This window comes from Mauremys mutica, chromosome 11 (genome assembly GCF_020497125.1).
Source record: "Mauremys mutica isolate MM-2020 ecotype Southern chromosome 11, ASM2049712v1, whole genome shotgun sequence".
NCBI classification, from domain to species: Eukaryota; Metazoa; Chordata; order Testudines; family Geoemydidae; genus Mauremys; species Mauremys mutica.
Window position 1 is genome coordinate 20,180,285 of NC_059082.1, and position 24,795 is coordinate 20,205,079.

Here is a 24,795-nt window from a genome sequence, read left to right on the forward strand (position 1 = left end):
TTTTCAGTGATTTCAAACTTATTTCTTCATCTACAAATGATTCATTGCTATAAATATGAGTAATCCTCCACAACGGATTTTGGTTCCATTGCCTGTTGATATTCACCATAGATTCACACAGCCACATGAGAGTTTGGTTTGGCTCATTATCTTGAGGAGGTAGTTAACAGAAGCTCTTACTATTTCATCAGTGTGAACATTTGTATCCATTGTGTGCAATTTCAGATATGGATGAATGTAGCATAAGGAACATGTGCCTTAATGGGATGTGTATCAATGAAGACGGAAGTTTTAAGTGCATCTGTAAACCTGGTTTCCAGTTATCATCTGATGGACGTTATTGCAATGGTGAGTGTTTGATTACAATAAATTAGTGCTTTCAAAGGACATGTGATTCATATCTCTGGGACAGCTTAAAGAATCACTGAATTTCTTCCTACTCTTCCACCCCACACTGACCCTTGAGGCCAAGAAGGATTCAGCAAGTTTCCATCAAATAAGTTCTTTAATCAGCTGGAAAGATCTGTCATGGACCAAGGCAATTTCTCCTCTCCACAGTGTTAGCAACTCTCCCAAATAATCAGTGGGAAATGTTGCTTGAGCAAAGACTGAAGGATTTGACCCAAGGACACCTCTGATCTTTACCTATAACATCTTCTGCAGCTTGGCTCCCACATACTTTCCCTTTTCTTGTCTCTTCCTGTTCCTCTCTCCTTGGCCACCCAGACATCCTGACTCTCTGCCCTCCTTGGATCTTTCTCACCCTCCTGTCTCTGTGCTTCTGACCCTGTACAGCACCTCCCAGCAGGGCTCAGCACCCTGGTTGGTGGGGACCTAGATGAGAGCACCACAGCAGCTTAGTCTTTCCCCTTTGCTATGATGATTCAGCCTCACCCTCACTGAACGACAATGTAGCATTCTGTTTGCTGGCTATGTCATCCTTGTTTCCATCCTGTCCCTTAAGAAACTGGAAGTTTTCTGTGTATAAATCTCATATTTCAACAGTTTTTATAGGCACAAAGCAGAAGTTGAAGCAAGGAATAAACAAACACTCAGCCAAGTTACTTAGTTTTTCTTTTTTAAAATTATAAATCTTTTAGCTCTGGGGATCAAGTCAACAATACCCTAGGGTAAGTTTTAAAAAAAGTCAGCTCACTGGAGTACACTTGAGCTTTTTTTTTCCTTTCCTTTTTTTTTGTTTTTTCCTGAAGAGCAGTAATAAAAATCATGGTTTTGATTTCAAGTTAATACTCTGTTTTTTAAGCAATTGTTAGTACAAAAGACGAATGAATGTGAATCCATGTCTTAAGGTCTGGATTGGAACCACACCTTGTCTGAGAACTTGGACCCAGATCAGGTTCAACAGATCTCGTAGAGCTCTGAAAAGCTAATACAATAATAATTTGACACCTCTCCTACTGAAGCTGCAAGGCAGATCTATCCAAAATTCAGGAAACTGGATGAGAGTTGCATGTTTCGTGCCAGAGAGCAGCTTATTCTCGTAGAGCCCATAGGGCTGTTTGTTCAAGATGGTCATAGAAGAAACAACTCTCCACTAATTTCTCAAGCAAACACTTAACTCCCCCCTCAGACATAAACACACACACACCTCTGCCTCTGCCCAACTGTCTCCTCAGCCTTGGAGCTTAGTCACTGGCTGGGCCAGCTGTAACTTGCACAGACGTACAACAATGCATTTTTTTTTTGCTTCAGTTTTGTTTTGTTTTTTGAGAATGCTCACTCAGCCTCTTTGTGTGTTAGGGCGGGAGAGGGATGGGTGATAAGGACACAACTGAGAAGTAGAGGACTAAGAACTTGTCTTTTTCTGTATGTCGGTGTCTGAATGGGCAGCAAGAGGAAATACAAACATGGGCAAGACACTAACTGAGATGTAAAGCCCAGTGACAGTTGTCGTTGCCTCAGCACCGCTGTCTAGTGGCTGCTCTTTATTTGTTGTGGACACATAGCTGCCATCACTAGTAATGTTGGCAGCCACCATCAATACTATTCCTTCATCTCTTAAAGCAGATGTGGCCAGTAACACTCTATCTGCGTCTGCCATCATCCCAGAGTGAAGGGAAGCACTGCCAGTGTTTCAGCTGGTGAGGGTGCAGAATGGCAATGGAATGTGGGATCACACACTTGGTGGGTGGAAGGTTGCCGTGGCATAAGGCCCCTGGTAGCAACTGCTGCAGAACACCAGTGTCACTGGCACAAAGTTTGACATGTGGTGCCACCAGCAACCTGAGCCCCTCACAGGGACTTATTCCAAAGGCCGTCATTGACTTTCACTTTTGGCATAATCATCTTAATGTTTTTAAAATTTATTTTGGCAAGGAAATGACATAGATCAAAAGTTCAGTAGAGAAATTGACTCGTGGTCTTAAAAAATTAACCTGTGATTCTCCACTTCCCCAACCTCATTTGTGTGCTTGAGGGCCAAACAGGAGTGAGGATCCAGACAAAAAGGTATTCCTGGCCCAGAGAAATGTTACTTCTGTGCATCAAAGGGAAAAGGTTTGAAAATTATCCAAAATTGCAGGCAACTCAAATGATTCCTGCTGAAAGCTGGAACAGATTTTGCAATAAAATAGAGGGTTTCCCCCATTATCTTTCAACACTCATAGTAAGCCTTGAGCTCTAAGAATGAGCACATAAATAGCCAGGAAAGGTGAGATTGTTATTTGGTCAAAATCCATTTTCACTTTGCTTTCAACTTTATATTCACCTCAACTATCCATCCTCCCCACCTCAAACCACAGACCTTCCTGAAATAACACTTATTAGCTCCCAGAAATACATTGTGGCTAAAATTAACATAATTCCCTATTCAACTTCTGTCATCACATTAACAGTTACGTATGTTTAAAAAAACAACAACAACTATGTTTCATGACTTTCCCTGTGGATTTTATTGCATCCTCATTAACTCCTCTTTGTATACACCATTACAGAGTAAATGGTTTCTTTCTGACCTAAAAAGTAGTATTTTCAGTAAGTAAACTTTGAGTGCCAGATTTTTGCACTGCATGCACCTACACAAACACATATAATTGCAATCCTAGGGTCAGATTTTCTTCTGATAAATCTCTGTTGAAGTCAACGGTGATACCTCAGTTTACACTAACCGAGAATCTGGCCTCTAATTTGCACATGCAATTACTATCATTACACATGGAAGTTGGGTATGTGTGCACAGAAACTGACAGTGATGCAGCAAACTGGCTACAGTATTGGTGTGAAATTGACAAGTGTTTTGCCAAACTTCTTAGGGGACCAAATACAAAGGAATATAAGATCTGCAATATACACCATCCCACTCTTATAAGGATCTCATTTGATGCACTGTAAGCTGAGTTTTGAAACATGGGTGCCGTAAAAACACTTTCCTAACCCCTTGTTAGGATATTGAAATTGACCCTTAGTTCCATAAAACTGGCATTTAAGTATGAATAGGGGGCATGTACTTGGCTGTCTGAAAAATTGCACACAGGCTTCAATGAAATAATGTACCCAAAATGAATGTTACACCATAGTTGTGAGTATTCCCTGTAATACAAGGGACACTAAACTTATTTACCATGACAGTTCCCTTATCTGATATTTTGCATTTTGGGTGCATTGTTCCTGTTTTAAACATTTAATAAATTGTTTCACCTTCAGATCACAAATCCTGCCCTAGTCAGCAGGATTGAAAGTGGTTGTTTAGTGGCCTGTGAAATGAGTTGTTTTCAGTTCAGAATTTAGGGAACTAGCTTGTGTTACCCGGGGTTCTTTCAACCCAAAGCTCTTGGTAACTTTTACTCTGTGCGAGGAGGTGTCAGGAAATAAATCAGGGGACCGATAGATGGCTGGCACAAACAGGACAACACAAGATTGCTTTCACTTAAAGCTAAACTTTACTAGTCTCAAGCACTTACACATGTCCGCAACAAGATTAGTAAAACACTCCCAGCCCTTGATAATTACCAAAGCTTTGTGTGGCTTTTGAGTGACACAGCGGCAGGCTTCCGGTGACCAAATCTTCCATTTGCCGGTGGGGACCGCAAGATATATCCAGAGGGAGAGTCCAAAAGAGTCCCCAAATGAGTCCAACTATCTCAAGCTTTTCCCCCTTATTTATACATTAGTAACAGAATGACATGTCCCTTAAAGAAACCTTGTTAAGTAAGCAATTTCAATGATCCAGCAAGAGGTTCGTTCTGATTATTGATTAACCAGGAGTGGGTCTTTCCAGGGTTTGCAGTCTTGAGACCTCCAATAGCCATTCCTGAGGGTACCTCCTGCTCTTTTAAAATGCATGTATCAGCAACTTCAACACAATTCTTATCAGGAAGGACGCAGGGTCAAGCTGCCCTTGCTGTGGCACCCCAAATCCCCTCCCCTCCTGCCTTGGTCAAGCTGAGATTGCTGAATGGCCAATTTACAGCTTGCTGACTAGGCCGCCTTTAACAATAAGCAATAGTGGTTTTAGGCACTTTACAGGTTTGCCAAAGTCTCCCCGTACAGCTTGCACATCCAAAAAGTCCTTCACAGTTGGCACCAATTGGCAATCTGAGTGGAAAGGACAAAGACGGATTAGACATGGAGAGTGAATCCTGTAGGTAGTTTCTTGAGAACAAGGTTGAGACATGCTAACGAAGTCGGTGGGGGAAAGCTTACAGTTGTTGGGGTTGCCAGAATGACATCCTTTCATGGAAGGAGGCTTCATAGTCCAGTCAGAGCCGGAATTTGGGTTTTATTTCTGGTTCTGCAATATACTTAATGGGTGAAATCCTGGCCATGTTGAAGTCAATAGGACTTTTGCCACTGAATTCAGTGAAGCTAGCATTTCACCTGATGTGTGTGATTTTATTTTTTGTTTGTTTTTGGCTGATCACTTTACTTCTCTGTGCCTCAGTTTCCTGATCTTTAAAAAGGTGGTGATAATGCTTACCTGTCTTTGTAAAGTGCGTTGAGTTGTATGGAAAGAAAATGTGTTTTTATATTCCAATCTTTAATTTTACAAAAGTTACAAAACATTTTTAAAAACTCACTAAAATGACAAAGGAAAAATATACACATTTGTGCTTGTTCAATTCTTTTTTTTAAATAACCCCTAAAAATAAACATTCACAGAAGTTTAAGCTGATGTTTCATAGAACGTGTATACCTGCTAAAAGGATTTGCTTGTTGTCTAATCAAGAACAGTCTCCACTGATACACACCGTGGACCAAATCCTGAAGTTCTGTCTCAGCTTTTACTCCAACAAAACTCTGTGAGAGTGTTGTCTGAGTAAGAACCGAGTGTAAAGTAGGGAAGGAATTCATGATTGTTCTGTCCATTTGAAACAGAACAAACGCTTGCAAGCTAAATGAAATGAATTTAACCCATGCACTCAAATATAACTTCTGTTTAAAAATATATTTTGAGCAAGGAATCTTGGCTCATACAAGATATGTTTTGTGCCAAACAACACAACCCAAGTAAAACATAGAGGTGTTTCACTCTCAATTTGCACTTTTAAGGTCAGGAAAAAAAAGGAAATCATCATCCGTTGTGTATATATAAAGGAGAGTTGTTCTAAAGTGATTATTTTGTAAGTGTTATACATGCTTCCAAACAATATTTTAAAACATTCCCTCTGTAATCCCTAATTGTAGAAAAATAGCATGTTCCCTGTGTCAAGAAAATGCTATCTCTGTTAGCAGGATATGCAGTCTATTAAAATGTTTGACTGATTTGACATCCCAACTCAAATGTTAAATAGTTTTAACCTTGTGTTTCAGTGCTACAGAACTTATTGTTCCGTGTGGCTATTGTTAGACAAAGATGATAGCTTGTATTTAATAGTTGTTCAGGGTTCAGTTCATTAAAAAATTCCTTACGAGGCTGGTGTGTAATTTTCCCATTAAAAAGTTTATGTGAAGGGCTGTAACAAGCATCTGATATAAAAACCCAATTGTCATGCAGATCACCACGGGGACATGATGTGTGGGCTGGGCTTGGATGCTTAGCTTTCAAAAGTGCTCCCAAAAACTGAACCCACAGCAGGAAGAAGAAAATTCTTTGGGGGCCCTGTGAAGACTAGTCATAGGGGTCAAAGCTTCAGTTTGCTATCTGGCCTGATTTCTTACAGCACAAACTAAATGGTAACACAGAAAGGGAATGCCCTTTTAAACACTACACAAGTCCTTTGTCTTAACAGTCATTGTTTCCTTCTTCCTCCAATTATGTTTTTGCATGAGTGACCCCTATTTTGGATTATGCATCTCTTGGGAACATATTAGGAAAATGTAGCTCTTTTCACTGGAGGAAAGTCCACGGAGAGCAGGATACTTTTCACCCTGAATTTTGCTCTCTCTGCTTCATAGAGTGAGCTAATGTTGGAGGGTTTTTTATTTTTAATAAAAAAAAATTGCACTAATATTTCATTTGGTGAAGTGATGTTTGGTTTTTTTATTGAATACATTGAAAATAAACCTTGCAAATGCAAGTTTCAGCCAGGCATTGAAAATTGTTTAATTTAATTTCTAATAAAGCTTATTCTGTTCTTTAACAGACATCGATGAGTGTGAGACAGCTGGAATATGCATGAACGGGCGCTGTGTGAACACTGATGGCTCTTTCAGATGTGACTGCTTTCCAGGTCTTGTAGTGGGACTAGATGGACGTGTGTGCGTTGGTAAGACAGACTCATTGTGAGACAAATCACAATTAACTAACTAAGTTAAAGCATTAAAATTGCAATGCTGGACACACCATGGGTTAGCTCATGGCACATACCACATGACACTGGATTGGTAGGTGCTCCCAAACTAATGAATGTCTTTATTTGTGAGGCTCACTATAATTGTTCACTTTTCTCTATTTTCTTTCCTTTCTTTCCTTTTCGAAAAATTTCTCAGGCAAGTATCTTAGCTGATGTAAATCAGCACAGCAATATTAAAGTCAATGGAGCAATATTGATTTACATCAGCTGAAAATCTGGCCACTGTATTTTAAAACAGATGCATAATAAAACGGTACTTAAGAACAAGTACCTCCCATTAGCTCCTCACTGCTTTCCTTTAGACAAGACAGAAATTCTCCCAATATTCTCTGGGATATTCTTTAGTTTTGTCATTAACATTATAGGTAACATTTTCCCATGAAGTACATTTCTTCTATGTCAACATATCAGGTTTTTTTTTAAGGTGGGGCATGAGAACTTTTCCAGTGTCTAGAGATCTTTCTCTTTGCGTACCCAAGAAAAATTGCTACCCATTTTAAAATAATTTGTAGTCTTGTAGATTGAAAAAAAAAATCATGTACCATCTATAGGCCCTGCTCCTGCAAACACAGAAATGCTTAACTTTATGCACAGGAATAGCCTGGTTTCTTGTTTTAGTGTTTCAAGGATCAGGGCCAGAGTTCCTATGTCCCATCTGCTTAACCCCCCCCCCCCTTTTTTTTGTTTACTGTTACAAATTATGCGAACTTCCAAATGTCTAGCCCTTTTTTTGACCTACGAGTTATCAATTTAAAACAAAAGTGTCCGTGTTTTTGCTTTTGTGTATATTCTGTGTCTCTAAGGAAAAACAATGAAGTGGTTGCAGTGTGGCTGCAGATTCTCACTTTGTTTTGGAGATAGCTTGTGGGCCATTTGGAAGTTAGGCTGCAGAATGGAGTTGCTTAGCTCAGCATTTCTGTCCTGACCCTTATATTGCACAAAATACAAACTTGCTGGGCTTAATCCCTGGTGTTTCACAAGTGATGAATTTGGGCCCATGGGTGCTGGAACAACGTGTATAGTGGGGATGCTGAGAGCCATTGAACCAAACTGTAAACCTTGTATATAAAGGAAACCACTTCAAGTCAGGGGGTGTAGGGGCAGAGGTGAAAGTAAGCCAGTACCGGGGTGGCCCGGCTTCCCCAGGCGCAATTTAAAGGGCCTGGGACTCCCAGCAGTGGCTGGAGCCCCAGGCCCTTTAAATTGCCGCCAGAGCCCCACTGCTGGATCCCTGGGGTAGTGGAAGTGGGGCTCTGGGGGTTATTTAAAGGGCCGGGACTCCCGCTGCCTCTACTGCCCTGGGCTCTTTAAATAGCCCCTGGGGCCCCGCCGCCGCTGCCGCTACCCCAGGGCTCCAGTGGCTATTTAAAGGGCTCAGGGTGGTAGAGGCAGGGGAGCCCTGGCCCTTTAAACTGCTGCCAGAGCCCTTGGCTGCTGCTGATACCCTGGCAGGAGAGGGGGAGGGCACTTACTGGTACAGGGCGGGCCGGGCTGACTCTGACCCCTCCATCCTCGCCCCTTCCGCCCGAGGCCCTGCCCCTTCCAGGGGCCAGAGCTGGCCCCAACCCAGCCCCGTACCGGTACGTCCCTATTTCTACTTTCACCCCTGTGCAGGAGCACCCTAGTTCCAGCATGTATGCTTGGGCCTGTATGAATCAGGAACAAATAATACATTTGGATAGAAACAGGAGGAAAACAATTTGATGTAAAGTGAAATCCACCCTCAAAATCTGAGAATAAAGTGGACTATTCCAAAATAACATTGTTTATGTATTTTTTCCCCCTTCAAAAATGGTGTGACACCTCAGAGTGTTGGTATGCGCTAATCCTCATTTCTGGAATCCTGACGTGGGCCAATGTTATGAAAAGTTAATGCCCCTGTCACATGACTGACTCTCAAGATTACCCTTAGGTCTTGAAGCCACCCTATATTCAATATTTATATTTATATTACTACAGTGGTTGCCAGTTTAAAATTGCAATGACCATGCCATTAAATAATTATAATAATAATAATACAGGTATACCTACGCATATACATTCTTCACATGGAAGTTGCAAGATTTCATTAATAAATATTTTGAGATGAAAGGTCCCAGAGTAATGTAAAATTATCTCTTGTTTAATAGCCTGGCCAAATTGTTCAGTTTTCAAAAGCTGATTTTTTTTGACAGGCTATCTCTATAAGGGCTCAACTCAGTAAGCTTAATTTAGCATGCAGTAGCTATGGAGAATTGATTTTCCTCAGGATTTTCAGCCCCTGTCAGGCTTACAGTGTGAGGAAGCAGAATTCTTTGCATTGAGTTGAGCGCTAAGTGATGAGAGATGTTATATTTGAGTGAGATCTACTGAGAAAATGATGAATAAAAATGATATTTGACAGCTATTTCACAGTGTTTGAAATCTGGTTCTAAAGGTGTGACTGAATATATTTTGATTTATGGCATTATTCTTGTGGCTATGCTAGATCCCTGATGGATTGTTTCTCATTTAGATACACATATGCGAAGCACATGCTATGGTGAATACAAGAGAGGTCAATGTGTTAAACCATTATTTGGCGCTGTTACTAAATCGGAATGTTGTTGTGCCAGCACTGACTATGCCTTTGGAGAACCTTGTCAGCCATGTCCCGCTCAAAATTCAGGTACGGTATGTTTAAGAAGTATGAAATTTGACCTAAACTTTTCATTGATAATTTTTACAAAGGTCTAAGTTCTGACAGTATTAAAATAGAAAGTCACATGCATTGATCTTGTCATTCATAAATCCCAAATCTGGAGAAGTGTAACCTTAGGTGCATGACACACACATCGCTGTGTCTTGGAACATCTGCTACCGTGCATGTATGAAGAGTACAGGGGTGAATTTTTTTTAAGAGCCATAAATAAGCACCAAGATTCTGGCCCATGATCACTGCAAGCTTTATGCCGGATTTTCAAGAAATGGCCTCCATCGTTGTCAACGTGAATAACTGGACACAGTTTTGACCTCAAAATTATTTGTAGACACATTTTAGATAATTGAGGGTGTCTGAATAGTTAATTGAACCTTCCGTTCAAGTGTCTGGATATCTAAATGATCTAAATTGTGTCCACAAATAACTGTGGGATCAGTCAAAATCATGTCTTCCAATTGTGGATGCAAAAAGGGGAGCCAGTTAAGGATACTTGAGCCTCTCACCTGAAACTCCCGAAAACAATACCATTCACTTATTTGGACCATAACTACACTCTGGCAAGCTTGCAATCCTAGTCATTTTCACTTTGCAGGTGCTGCTGCTAGAAAAGCACTTTTTACAGGAACAGTGTGCTGACACGGTCCCGGGACTGAAGCCAATAAATAAGACAACGGGGCTCCACGGAGGTCCTTGTGCTGAACCAATTGCAGAATCAGGGCCATAGTTAATCTATTGGTTCTCTTCGCTGTCTACAAAGTTATTGTATTCAAGCGAAATGTGCCATAATATGGGTAGCACAGAAGGATCTCATGATAATCTGATATCTACTTTGTAGGTGAAGATAGTTCAAGATTTTTTTGATCTTAGTTTTAATTGGCAACCTTATGAAAAGGGACAGGGAGATGTAACCAGTTGGAACAAATTAGCCTAGTTTAGTTGACGTGTGCTCTTCAAAGAGACCTTGCTGTTCACCATTTGACAATAAGCCACGTTGGTTAGAATAGCAACAAAACACCAGAATGTTGTCAAAGCAGGAAAGAGCCTTTCCATCAGCGCCTGTTGATACCAGGGCTCCCTTCTTATTGCACAGTACAGTTAAAATGTTTTGAAAATGTGGGGCCCAATGCCATTGACTTCTGTTTTATATTTGAATTAATTTAACAGAACATTTACACATGTGGAAGTTATTTCTTCTGGGCTCTTTTGCCCTCCTCTTCTATTGTTAAAGATGCCAACTCATGAAAGGTAAAATATAGGACATGTTCAGCTTTCGAGGCAGAAGGGAGGAGAGAATTTTTCAGAAATAAGTTATTGTTTCAGAAACTGAAGGAAGGAGTTTCTCTTGCTGCTCAGAAACTCCTCCCACACTAACCTTACAGCCCTGTTCTAAATGTATCCTGCCCCTGTTCTAAATGTAGCCATGTGCTGACTCCAATGTGTGTTAGATTCTTTTCATTGTATGTGAAAGTGGTTATGTGACTCAAGGCAGTGAAAGCAATCTATTTCACATTTCTGTGTGTAAGATTACTTCAGGCCTATTCTTGACATGGGAGTTTTGCCAGAACAAGTTCAGCAGAGTCCCTTTGTAAGATCTTTAACCCAGCATACCTTTGTTTCAATTTCTTTGGGATCAGGGAGCAAACACTTGATCCAAGTTATTGGCAGTTTTCATGAGTTAGAGCATCTGTTACATGTAGGTCTTTGGTATACAAATTAAATTGCTTGTTATGATGACAGTGGAAGACATTTTGCATGTGGCAGTACTGAAAAGAGAGAGAGACAGAGAGAGACCACTAGGTATATAGGGATGGCTATTACCTAAATTAACAGCAGTGTAATTATCTGGGCAGTTAGCAAAATACATATGCAGTGGAAGGTGCTGACCCCTATCTTGTGGTGGTATTTAGTCTGGTTATGGCTGTGCAGTGCTATCTGAGCGTTGTGAGCTCATCAGAAGAATTTAGGCATGCACAGAAACTTGAGACTCCTTGTAAAAATGAGTTCTTGTGAGTGCCTGAAAACTTCCCTGCTTGTCCACCTTACAGTTAGGCACATATCATTATGGCCTGGATTTGTCACAAAATACACACATGGCTAATTTGCATGTGCACTTTGTGTATTTTTGCTAAAATAGCCTAAAGTTGATGAGCTTTAGAGCCAGGTGATGGTAATGACATTGTTAGAGTGATGGCAAGGTGTTTGTTGCAATGGGATAATGAATCTGCTTGTACATGGCCTTGCAAACAGTTAGCTAAAAAAAAAACCAAAATAAACATCTGTTTTTAATATTTTTCAGCTGAGTACCAGGCTCTATGCAGCAGTGGACCAGGCCTGGATTTAGAAGGAAGAGGTAAGAGCACATAACAGTATCACTTGAAATTTAGACCAGGGTAAAAGAGTCAATGTGATGAGTTACTGTACCCTGTAGGGAAGTAGTGAGAGGAAGGGTCTCTGAATGAACATGCTGCAAAGCAGAGAAATAAGCCTAGGTTTAAACCCCTGGAACGCATCATTTCACTCTAATGGCTGCTCAAGCACATACGCTCATCAGGCTTATGTGGGAACGCTCTTTGGGAGCAGCAGATTTGTAAACCATGTATTTTTACTGCAGTATTCTACGTTTCATTATCTAGAGAACCCCAGCCACACAGAACAGCAAGACACAGTGTGCATTTAGCTTACTGGATACTTCAACATAGCCCATCTCCTGGGATGGTGCTGGGAGACCTGATAAATCACCCATTTGACCTTAAACGCAGGGCAGATGTTTGTAAATTGCCTCACAAATAACTGCCTTGTGATGGATTGCTCGTCATTTTCAGCACCATAGCTGGAGCAGGGAAGAGACCAACTGCGAAGAGAAGAAAAAAGGGAACCATCAAAGAGGAAAATACTTTGTGCTGTTGATTCTCTCTTTATCCAGTGATCCCTCAGCCTCCCAGTTTACCCTATTTTGAGAAACTGGCCCATGGCCCATTCTGCAGTGGGATCAGGAGCAATGTGTGCTCAGCTGTGCATAATGCAATGACTTCATTTTAACAGTATTATGGTCCTGCAGGATTGGTCAGAGATTAGCAGGTTCTTGTGGTTCCCTTTAAAGCCTTGTCATCTTAGAGCCAGTTCCTTCAAAGCCTTACTCTGCAAACAGTGCTCATGACTGGAGTCAGTGGACTGTGCTGCATAGAAAGCAGGCTGTGTTCAGGAGTAAGGGCCACAGAGCACTACTCTGCAAGTGTAATGAAGTGGACGATGCAGTGATTCCTTAACACTCTGTATTTTCACCTGGGAGAACCCTGGTTTAAGTGATTTCAAGTAGTCTCCAGATCCTGTTTACCTCTGCAGGACTTCAAAAACCTGTGGGTTAGCGGTGGAGGTTAGTCGCCATGAAGGTGGGGGTCTTCATTCTTGGGAGGGTCACTTTCTGTATGAGAGTTCTTAATTAGAAAGGCATCTTCATGAAAACGTGGGAACTCAATGTTCTTGATATTGAAAAATATGACTTTTTCTAGTTTAGTGAATGTGATAGTCCAAAGGAAATCATGAACTTTGTTGTGTTTGTTCAGATATTAACGAATGTGCACTGAATCCTGATATCTGCCCAAATGGAATCTGTGAGAATCTGCGGGGAACATATAAATGCATATGTAATTCTGGGTATGAAGTGGATGCAAGCGGGAAAAACTGCATTGGTATGAATTTTCCCTTTTTTCCTATCAAACCTTCATGCTTGACTCCCTCCGCCCAAGTGTTCCATTGATCCTTCCCATCTGCTCCATTGATATTATCTGATTTTCCTCTGATCCTTCTATCTTCCTTTCTGTGCTCTCCAATGGTCTTCCTATCCTCCAGCATGCTTTGTCCAACTTCAGTGTCCACCACTAATTATTGCACCTCTTCTGTCCTACTCAACTCTGTGACCTTCCCAGCCACTCCTCCAAGCCCACCCACTTACTTCACCAGTATGTTTCCATGTTTCATCACAACTCTTTTCCCATTCCTCTGTAGTCTTTCCTTTGGCCCTCTCCATCTACTTTCCTGGCCTGCTTTTAAGCTTCTGAGACTTTCTACTTGACTTCCCAAATCTTCCTGCCCCTTGTAACACTTCTGCCGTTCCCAGCTGTTGCTTTGGCTCTCTGTTTTTCTACAACCTTCCCAGCTTCTCTCAACACTTTTTGAGGTCTCTCTGACATGTCCAATTCTGCCTAACTGCTCTCTGGGCCTTACTGCTGTTCACCTATCCTTTATGGGCCCATGCCACCTTCTTGCAGCTTCTCTCAAATGATCAAACTCATGCAAAGATCCCTTAAGGAGTCTTGAGCTTTGGCTTCCCAAAGATCATGTCTGCACTAGCATTTTTATTCAAATTTCCCACCCCTGCAGCTAGTGTAGACTAGTCTCTTTCACCACAATATCTGACCCAGCCCAGAATAACTCTAGAAAACATGGGGGTTTAAATGCCAGTGGCACCAAACTAGTGCTCTCACCATTTCTATAGTCAGTGGAGCAACTCCAGCAGTAGTGTGAAGGGTGAGAAATTTTGAAGAAAATTTCTAGTGTAGACAAGACCAAAGGGTGATTTTCACCATTGACTGTGCCAAATAGATAAATCTTTTATAAAAAGAGGAAATGGCAAAACTTCTCTAGGTTGAATATTAATTAAAATAATAGAGCACTGGGAAGGGGAAGGAGGAAGGAAAGGGATCTAGAAACATATAAACAAGTTTTTCAAATTTTCCCAATTTTAAAAAGAATAAAATAAAATAAACAGGAAAAAATGAAATTTTCTCTAGTTGATACCCAGATAGTTAAAATTAATACATCTGTTATTGTTACTCTTGTTTTCATGGCAGATCCTCAGTAGATAAGAAATAAAGTACAGTAATTGTAAAATAAAAGGATATATCATCTTAATTTTTTACTTTCTGGTATGACTGTAGTTATGTTTGTACAGGGCATTATTTTTACTTTAAATAATTTCAAGGGCCATTCCTGTAAGTGTAAACTATTAAAGATCTCCAAAGTGCTGCTCTTTCAGTGGCTTTGCAAAACTGCAAGACATCTCTCTCTTCCCCCACCCCCTCCCACCTCACACACATACAGGAAGATCAGTCCTAATGAAATGTGGCTGTTTGGAAAGGGAATTATTTCATGGCCTCTTGTCAAGGCATGGTTTTTTTTTTCTCATAATGTTTCTAATTTTCATTGCAGACATTGATGAATGTGCATTGAACAGGCTGCTGTGTGACAATGGACAATGCAGAAATACCCCTGGAAGCTTCACCTGCACCTGTCCCAAAGGATTTGTATACAAGCCTGATCTAAAAACATGTGAAGGTAATTGATAACAGCCCATTACATTCTAGCTATATTAATTGCAGTTTAAAACATTTTACCATATTACTGGAGTTCTTAGCCAGAAATTGATATGATTTCCAGTTAAGGCAGAATAGAATAGTTATATATTCTACTAATGGATAGAAACTAGTCAGTGTCAATTCAATCCATGAAAGCTTAAAATCTAATAAAATCTCCAATGCAAAGTAGAGATGTATTAATAGCCTACTGAGAACAGCATGGAGATTGCCAATATTATTCCTTTGACTCTGAATATTAAAAAAAGGAAAAAGAATAAGCTACACCTCTACCCCGATATAACATGACCCGATATAACACGAATTCGGATATAACGCGGTAAAGCAGTGCTCTGGGGGAGCAGGGCTGCGCACTCTGGCGGATCAAAGCAAGTTTGATATACTGCGGTTTCACCTATAACACGGTAAGATTTTTTGGCTCCCGAGGACAGCGTTATATCGGGGTAGAGGTGTATTTGTATTCCTGAGAGAGTTTCAGGGGTAAGGTTTTAATTTCTGTTGTAAAGACACATGTCAGATTTACATAACAAAGCTTTTTGCCCTATTTATTTATTTAGTATAGGCGATGCAGGTAGTGATGCCGACAGGGAAGAGTTTTTATTATTTACCATGTAGTAATGTTGAAAATGTGCCCGGTATATTTGAAACACCAAGGGAGAGGCAGTGTCTGGCCTGAAGAGTGTGCAGTCTAGAAAGACAAAGGGAAATGATGGGTGGGGGACAAGAATGCAACATATGAGGGTTGGACAACATGATGGCAAAAACACCTGTGTCTGGTCTAAGTCAGCACTGCCCCCATCACTACCACCAGCGGAACTGCACAAATGCTTGTGACAATAGTGAGGAAAGTGCTAGTGTTAATGAGGCCCAAGTGTTTTAGAATAGGCTGTATAAATCCCACTGAGCCAGGTGGGTCCTAGTTTCAAATCCAGTTTGAGCCACAGACTTAACGTATGGCCAAATCACCTGACCCAACTCAGTCAGTACAGTTGTAAAACTGGGCAGTTCGACCTCGCTGAAAAAAGCAGATGCAGCAGCTGAGTAAAGCTTTCCTGTCAATGTAATGAGTTAGCACATTTTTGGGTCATGTATTCCATCACTCTTCCAGGAAGAGCACCATAGCTGGAAACCAAAATAACAGGAGAATTTCCTATCAAGTAGGAAGATTTTCTGTTCTAGCTAGATTAAAGGAGGCCTTCTGAAGTCTTACTGGCAGCAATAGGCACTAATGTGAGTGTGTTTCTCTTCTAGATATTAATGAGTGTGAGTCTAATCCCTGTGTTAATGGAATATGCAAAAATACACTTGGCTCTTTTGCTTGTGAATGTAGCCCTGAAAGTACTTTGGATACAACAAGAACCATCTGCATAGGTATTTATTCATCAAAGATTACGTGGTCATTTGTTGAAAATGTCCGGTGACATACAAATATTGTACACCAAATCCAGAAAGCATTTAAAAATAACTTAGATAAATAAGTTTAGGGGAAAATATTACAGAAAAATGTTAAGAAAGTATTTGTTTTCACCATTACCGTGGGTACATGACTAGCTGTTGGGAACATAATGTGCTTTTATATCAGATTTGAGAGAGAGATGCTAGATTCTGTGCATAGTATACAGATGCACAGCTCCTCAAAACTATACATGCCCATTGGGTGCTTCTACAAGGGAGGGTACCAAATGGGCACAGATTATAATTTGAGGATGGGCTAGTTTGTGATTTGAGGTGGAGCCTGAGCAAGAGATGCTGTGCAGGCTGTCACACCCCAGGAGTAACAAGCCATTGTGACTTGGAGATACTCCCCTGAGTCACATTTCCTCCCCTGCTTCCTCTTTGCTTCTGGGAGTCAATAATTTACTGTTGACACATATCAGCAGTAAATTACTAAGCCCAACTCCTGTGCTGGCTCACCTTCTCTGGCCAGTGAGCAGGGAGGTGGAGACCCACCCTCCATTAAGTCCTCGCTTATTCTTTGCCAATCCCTGCCCACCTGCTTGGAGAAGGCAGGACACTAGCTCAGCTTACTCTCATGCACCCAGTCCCAAGAGTCAACTAGGAGCATAAGTGGAGTTTGTTCTCCCTCTTACCGTTCTTCATAGCTATATAATCTGAGTCACAGTAAATATAGTGCTCCAGATCCTGAATGGTGCCACTGGGATCAATAGGTTATAAAGTCAGTGGACATGGTAGGTGTTCAGTACTGAGCCAGGTTTCAGGATGTGGCTCAGTAGAGGGAAGTGTACAATAAGAACACTTTTAATATATTCCATTCTAATATTGTCAGTTATAAGTTTTGCATGCTGAAATGCAAGTATATTGGCAAATACGTTAACCGTTTTTTTAAAATATATATATATATATATATATATAATGTGTGTGTTGTGTATTTATGTGAATATATATAATGCTAAGTACTCTGTATGGCAGCATCTTGTGTTTTTTCCAACAGAAACTATTAAAGGCACCTGTTGGCAGACTATTGTGAATGGAAGATGTGAAATAAATATTAATGGGGCAACTCTCAAGTCCCAGTGCTGTTCCTCGCTAGGTGCTGCGTGGGGTAGCCCATGTACACCCTGTGAACGAGGTAAGATCAGTGGTTTATTCCAGGGGTGGGCAAACTTTTTGGCCCGAGGGCCACATCTGGGTATGGAAATTGTATGGCGGGCCATGAATGCTCACAAAATTGCAGGTTGGAGTGTGGGAGGAGGTGAGGGCTCTGGCTGGGGGTGTGGGCTCTGGGGTGGGGCTGGGGATGAGGGGTTGGGGGTGCAGGAGGGTGCTCCAGGCTGGGACGGAAGGGTTTGGAGGGTGGGAGGGGGATCAGGGCTGGGGCAGGGGATTAGGGCATGGGAGGGGCTCAGGGGTGCAGGCGCCGGGCAGTGCTTACCTCAAGCAGCTGCCAGAAGCAGAGGCATGTTCCCTCTCCAGCTCCTACATGGAGGCGTGGCCAGGCAGCTCTGCGTGCTGCCCCGTCTGCAGGCACCACCCCTGCAGCTCCCATTGGCTGCGTTTCCTGGCCAATGGGAGCTGTGGGGACGGTGCTTGGGTGGGGGCAGCTGGCTGCCCCTCCCCATAGGAGCTGGAGGGGGGACATGCCACTGCTTCCAGGAGCCACATGGAGCAGGACAAGCCCCCGACATTGTTCCCTGGCTGGAGCATTGAAGCAGGGCAAGCCCGGGACTCCACTCCCCGGTGGGAGTTCGAGGGCCGCATTAAAACATGGAAAAAAGCCAGTGTGATGCTTGAGGGTCACCAGTTGGTCATATAATGTCCTGAACTTGGAGCTTTAGGTTAATATATTGTGCAGTAAGATTTGAAGGACTGGACCACACCTACATTCTGTGATACTTCATATTGCTGTACTATAGTTTGTCTTAATTAGTGATATAGGGACCCTGCCAAGGCAGGATTAGATGGATGGCTCCAGAGCTCCCACTAAAAGGTTTGTAGACATATGGACCTTAGTGTAGTAATGGAGGTTTTAGCCCCTGTTGTAACAAACCCTGGTTTACTTAGTAACACAGTGAATCCTACATCTGAGGAGAGATGGGTTGAGATCCTTGTCTATTTGCTTGATAATCAGATCTAAGTGTTCAGTGGAAATACTCTGATGCAGGGAAAGGTGGATAACCCAGACATGTAAAGAGGATCCTGTTCGCTAAGGCTGAATCGTGCATACTGTTGAAGTCTCTGCATTAAATTCATCCATCAAACGTCACTGGAAACTCTTACCCCAGTGGCAAATGTGGCCCTAGGAGCTCAATGACTATAATGTATTGTGACTTCTGTAGGGTAACATTTTAATGTATTTAATTGCTGTGAATGAAGCTGGTGTTAACTCCACCTTTAGTTTAGTTTGGTTAGTGGGGAAAGGGTCCATTCCATTGTTAACGTAGCTATCCTGTTCTGTGTCCTTATTATCTCAGAAGTTCCTTTCCGGACGCCCATATTTTTCATAGGAAGAAATGTTACTGTTTTGGGTTTTCTTTTTTGTTAATAAAGTAAATCATAGCAGCAAGCTCTGTACTCTGAAAGTTCATGGTTTTTTTATTTATTTACAGACCCGATCTGTTCAAAAGGATATTCAAGAATAAGGGGAACAATATGTGAAGGTATTTACTGTTACTTTCAAACATAAATCATGTTCTGAATGCTGAAATGCTGGTGTTGAGGTTTAATGTTATTTGCTATGGAAGAACAGAGCTAAATTCATCCCTAATGTTACTCTACTGGCCTCATTAGATTTACACCTGGGGTTAATATGGTCTCACTGGGTGATATATGACAATGACGTAGACTGATGCTACTCACTCAGTATGCACATCTTTGCAAATACAAGCTAGAGTGGTCTATGGAGTTAGGTTCTGTCTTTTCTAATATTGTTACTGATTGTGGAGTAAAATACTGGGTCAAAATAAAATGCATCCTGTGTCCATAATAACAATTACAGAAGTGTAGCATTATGATATAACAATAGGATTTTGTCATTAAAACATTCCATAAACATATACAAATAAAATAGAACTCTAAAAAGGAATTTAAAATCAAATTTAAATAATTTATTTTTCTTTTTTAATAATTTCTAGCTTTAGATTTCAGTCATGCTCTTGTTATATAAGAAATCTGTCTCGGGCCACGGTAAAACATTAATTCAAGAAAAGGTTGGTTTTTAAAACTTTTTTTTTTTTGCAGTGTGTGAGATCATCACATATTGTGCAGTGAAAATGTAAAGCCCCAACGCCCTTTTCCCTCCTTATTGTGGATTAATTTGAACCCCAGCCAAAGAGCTGTACTGTATATTTCCCTGCTATGCACAAGCTCAGAGAGTCTCAAATTGTAGCAGGTCATCATGACTGACACAATCTGACATGACACTGCAGTTAAAATATTTTAAAAACAAATTATTCCCATATGTGGCTTCTAGAAAGAAGCACTTTTTTGACAAATGAACAAACTAAACACAAGCAAAAAATCAAGTAAGTAGAACACCCCCACATGTATCCTGCGCTTTCCAAGTGGTGACTGAATACCCCAGACCCTCTGTATAGAACTTCTCTGACCTCAGCAATACTTTCTGGAGTGTGTAAATGAAAGAAGGCGGGGGGAGTGGGAAGTGGCCCCACCTATCTCTATTCACGAGGAAACACTTAGAACATTTTCAACACTGCTGGGATGGAAAATTTATTAATCCAAGATGTGAACACCGTGCTTTCAGCATTTCTTTTACCAGCACTTTAGTTTACAACTGTTACATGCTTTAATCCTTATCATTCCAGTGGGCCAAAATAGCCCAAACTTTCTCACACTAGTTACCCTGGTTCCTAACGTATTAAAGTAGCGTTTGGCTTCCACCAACATAAGGACTGTTCAAATCAGAGGATGCAGGGAAAATATTTGCTGAGGAAATGTATTTGGGGGGAGGGGCCAAATGGTAAATGTGGCTTCCCAAGGTGATATTCGCTCCTCCCCACGCACAGTTTGTGTAAAATGGGTTTTGTGCAGGGAAATAAATTGAGGTATGTGGGATGGAATTAACAACATGCCTCCAACCCACAGACAAACCCTGAAGCTGAAAGTGTCCACAGGTCATCTGCCACTTTGGGCAATGAAGTCTGTTCTATTTGTTTCACATAATCATGGATCCAATGGTGTTACTTCCCAGCCACGATGGAGCTGTCACTCACCCCTCTGGAGTGTGCAAGAAATGCAAAGGTCCCCTAGTGGCATCTCTTGCCACACTGCTCTCCCCCACCAGCTCAAGAGTCTTGTGAAGGCTGTTTCCCTACTATGAATTTCACCCTATAAGCCAAATAAATCCAGTATTGCCAACCCCAAAAATTAACACCCCAAAAATCATGTGATTCACCCAAAATCAGGAGATTTTTTTAAAAAGATGATGTGTTATGGGTCTGTTTTTTGATTGTTGAATTCACTCTGTGCTCCCCAAACATGTGTGACAGGTTAGTGTTGCCACTGTTCCCAAATATATTAAGGTGATTTTGGCCCCCTGGTTCAGGAGCTCTCACCTCCATGTCTACCTGACCCCTTGCTCACAGGAGGGGAAGAGATAATAGAACCCCCTGCGCTGCTGGACTCTTTCTGCTTCCTCCTTCCCTCCCTCCAGTGAGAATGGTGTTGGCTGCCTGAGGGGATAGGTGGAAAGCTCTGTCTGAAGCAGCTCCATGAGGGGTTCTTTCCCAGGAGGAGGTAATGGAGAAGGCAGCCAGTCAGTGGAGTTTTACCTCAGAAATTGATATTCATAAGTGTTCTGGAGCCCTGTCAAAGCCAGCCTGGCTCCAGCATAGGCCAGACTCACCTCACTCATGAAGATATTGCGAGAGTCGGCAACGCTACAGATCTGAGTGCCCAATTTCCTGGCTTCGCTCTCTGACTGCACAATGCAACTACAGCTTGTAAGAGCCTTTCCATTCTAACCTCCTGAGTTTGCTCCCTCCTAATTTGTTTAAATTTCTGATGCTTCATCTCGGCCTCTAATTTAATTTCCAAGACAATTTTCAACAAAAACGGTCAAGCCGTTTTTGTGTGAAATATGGTATGTTACACAGAAGGAGGGGTGGAAGGACGTTACACGCCATTTATTTATCTTCAGGCCATCCTAGTTCAGCAGGCTGAATTATGCTTTCCACCTCATCATACAAAATAGTACAGCGTTTACCTCTTAAAAAATACAGTTCAGATGCTTGTACACAATCAAGTTAAATTCCATGCTCACCAGGGATAGGTTCAGGAACTTAAATTAATGTTTCAAGTGGTTGAAAAAGCTATCGTGCCAGATTTTTAAAAGTATGTAGGTGCCTAAAGATGCAGATAGGTGTCTAGCGGGATTTCCAAAAGTTCCTAAATATTTGCATAATTTTGTTTTGATGGGAGTTAGACACCTAAACACTTCTGAAAATTCCACTAGATGATTGACTGCATCTTTAGGCACCTGAATACTTCTAAAAATCTGTCTCATAATGAACATGCAGTAGAACAGCTTTTTTCAGTGACCTCATTTTGTTTTATTTATGAACCTGATTTCAATAGACATATCAAAGGTGCAATTGACAACACTTTTTGTTTTAATCAGTGGCAGGGGGCTGTAATTAATTAGTTCAGTCTGATTTGCGTAGGAAAGCCCAAGAGTTTGGAATTTTGCCATACTTAGCAGATTGATACATAGTCAGTCCTAAAATGGGAGTGTTAAAATGTTATATTTTTCTAATTGGGTATGTTTGTTGCATTGATTTTCATTTTTATAATTTTGTCTGGAAATAGATGTAAATGAATGCGAAGTGTTTCCCGGGGTTTGTCCGAATGGTCAGTGCGTCAATACCTTGGGTTCCTTTGTTTGCCAGTGTGCCAGTGGAATGATTTTAGATGCCTCTGGACGGACATGTCTTGGTAGGTATCAAGCTATTTTACAGGGTTTTTTTCGTGTTTGGGGAGGAGGGAACCCACATCTCAGTATGTCAAACAAATATTTGCATTCTATACTTTCTTGTAAATAGGGAAATAGATTTTATTCGTAATCATTTAAAAATGGGATCAGTCATGGTGTACAGAGGCATTCAACTCCAGGTTGCCAGTTGGAACTTGGACTAGGTAGCATAGTTAGTGACCAAAACTCATCTGATGGGGGGTCAGAAACTTATGTGGTCCATTTCCCACAGGGCAGGTGTCAATGTTGTAACACCCCCAGCAAATTTGGCCATGTTTGGCAACCTTTATTGGTTGGCCTCAGCAAGAAGTCAAGGATAGAATGGATGTGGAGACTAGTCCCACTCATCCCCGGAGGTGGTCCCTCCAAGCCAGGGCTGAGGTACACATGAGTTTGAGAGAGCCTGTACTGCTTCTCCCCATTCTACATCTCTTTGTGGGGAAAGTCCAGAAAAATATTTCCGTTTCAGGTGCTAACTATAGACTTCATCCGCTGTGTATTCACCTCTTTTTAACAGCAAATCTTCAAGTTTTGTTGGACAAAGACAGGTTATGGCAGAACTGGAATGCTTGAGGCCCTCTCTTCCCTGATCCAAAACTGACCTCAAATGCTGAGGCCCATTTCCTGGAAAGTTTTAGGCCTATTAAATCTGGAAATGTTAATTCCAGAGCTTAGTGCCAGTAATTCCAGTGAAAAGAGCTGTATTTCTGGCATCCTCCTGATCTGAGGAAATGGAGCAAGTCCTCTTGAGAAGGGATTCTGGGAGAAGATACTTGTGTTTTATGCTTTCCCTCCAGTCCCCCAGTGAGGCAGACTTTTTGTCAAATGCACATAAATTCAAACACTCGTGCTCATTAAACACACAGATGTGGATGTGCACACATAATTTTTCATCATCTCACTATTTAATTACCCAACAGACATTCGCTTGGAGACTTGCTACTTGAAGCATGAAGATGAAGAATGTACATTGCCGATAGCAGGCCGGCACCGAATGGATAGTTGCTGCTGTTCTGTTGGTGCAGCATGGGGCCCTGAATGCGAGGAATGTCCTGTGAAGGCAACTCCTGAATTTGAAACTCTTTGTCCAAGAGGACCTGGATTTGCTAGTAGAGGAGAGATTATAAATGGAAAGCCATTCTTTAAAGGTATGTAAGGGGGTTTCAATTCATTTGTAAAGCCATTGGGGGCTACATCTTGATAGCATTCCTTAGTTTTTACTTTTTTCTTACTCAGGTTAAATTCCTATGGACTTGAAGTCTGCAAGAGTTAGGGCTTGTTTAAGGATGGAACGATTACTGAGTAAGGACATTCGGCCAGATTTTCAAAGGTATTTAGGCACCTAGTGGGATTTTTTTAAAGTGCCTAAGCAGCTAACTCCCATAGATTTCATTGGGAGCTGGGCCCTTAACCTACTGTAGGCACATTTGAAAGTTCCACCAGGTGCCTGTCTGCATCTTCAGACACCTAAATACCTTTGAAAATCTGGCCCCGGCCGCTTATAAATTGAAACAAAATGAGTAGCCAACTTCAGAATTGTTATAGAACCAGTGCTTACTGCACCTGATACATATGCTTAAATTGCCTTGGAAATCAAGGGAGAAAGAGACTCTCACCACTTTGAAAATCCTTGCACAGCTGTTGAAGGAGGAGGGAGAAACATACCATGTTCTGTAAAGATAGCTTCAGCCATGCAAAAGTGAACCTACGCTAGAGTCTGAGTCATGGAGTTTGTTGGCCAAATTGTTATATTCTAATGGTAGAAACAGCACATGAAGACTTTATTCATTTAGGTCATGTTATGACTCTGTGGGGTAAATTTCCAGCATTAATGGGAGTGGGGTAGTACCATCTTGGCACTTCATTCTGAAAGCTTCTTCTCTTGGTTACCAGTTAGATTAAGCAACATGGTAGCAAAAGTGAAAGTGCATGTGGATGTGTTGGGAAAAGGCATTTAAAGAAACTAGTTAACCGAAAACCCATATGCTTTAATATTTGAAAGGAAGGGAAAACACAAATGAGAATGACAGTTGGTGGTTGTTTCGGGATCAGTTTTATAAACAGTTACCAGGCTATTAATTATCCATAAAGAAGTGTAACGTGCTTTTGTTTAGGCTAATTATATTTTCTCAGGTTTCAGAGTAGCAGCCGTGTTAATCTGTATCTGCAAAAAGGAGTACTTGTGGCACCTTAGAGACTAACACATTTATCTGAGCATTAGTTTTCATGGGCTACAGCCCACTTCATCAGATGCAACATCCACTGAAGTGGGCTGTAGCCCATGAAAGCTTATGCTCAAATAAATTTGTTAGTCTCTAAGGTGCCAGAAGTATTCCTATATTTTCTCTGACTCATGGAAGTCTTATTTTTTTCAGAAATCAGGGGATGGAGTGGTTCTTTTGGCGGTTCTCTTTGGCCACTATGGGCATGATCCAGTGCCCTCTGAAGCTAATAAAAGTCTTTCCGTTGACTTCAGTGAGCCCTGGATCAGACTCTGTTAGATAAAGGAGGAAAATTAGCCATTAGTGACAAAAGAAACTGGGG

The 24,795-nt window shown here is 41.4% G+C and overlaps 1 protein-coding gene across 1 annotated transcript in view; it reads left to right on the forward strand.

Annotated features, from left to right (window-relative positions):
* FBN1 (fibrillin 1) overlaps positions 1–24,795 on the forward strand; it is a 213,290-nt gene that overhangs the window by 106,520 nt on the left and 81,975 nt on the right. Inside the window, exons 15-25 of the mRNA XM_044979703.1 lie at positions 226–348; positions 6,543–6,665; positions 9,247–9,399; positions 11,729–11,782; positions 12,996–13,121; positions 14,641–14,766; positions 16,056–16,175; positions 17,257–17,394; positions 18,872–18,922; positions 22,089–22,214; positions 23,172–23,399. Coding sequence (XP_044835638.1) covers positions 226–348; positions 6,543–6,665; positions 9,247–9,399; positions 11,729–11,782; positions 12,996–13,121; positions 14,641–14,766; positions 16,056–16,175; positions 17,257–17,394; positions 18,872–18,922; positions 22,089–22,214; positions 23,172–23,399 — 1,368 coding nt within the window. The remainder of the gene's footprint in view (positions 1–225; positions 349–6,542; positions 6,666–9,246; positions 9,400–11,728; positions 11,783–12,995; positions 13,122–14,640; positions 14,767–16,055; positions 16,176–17,256; positions 17,395–18,871; positions 18,923–22,088; positions 22,215–23,171; positions 23,400–24,795) is intronic.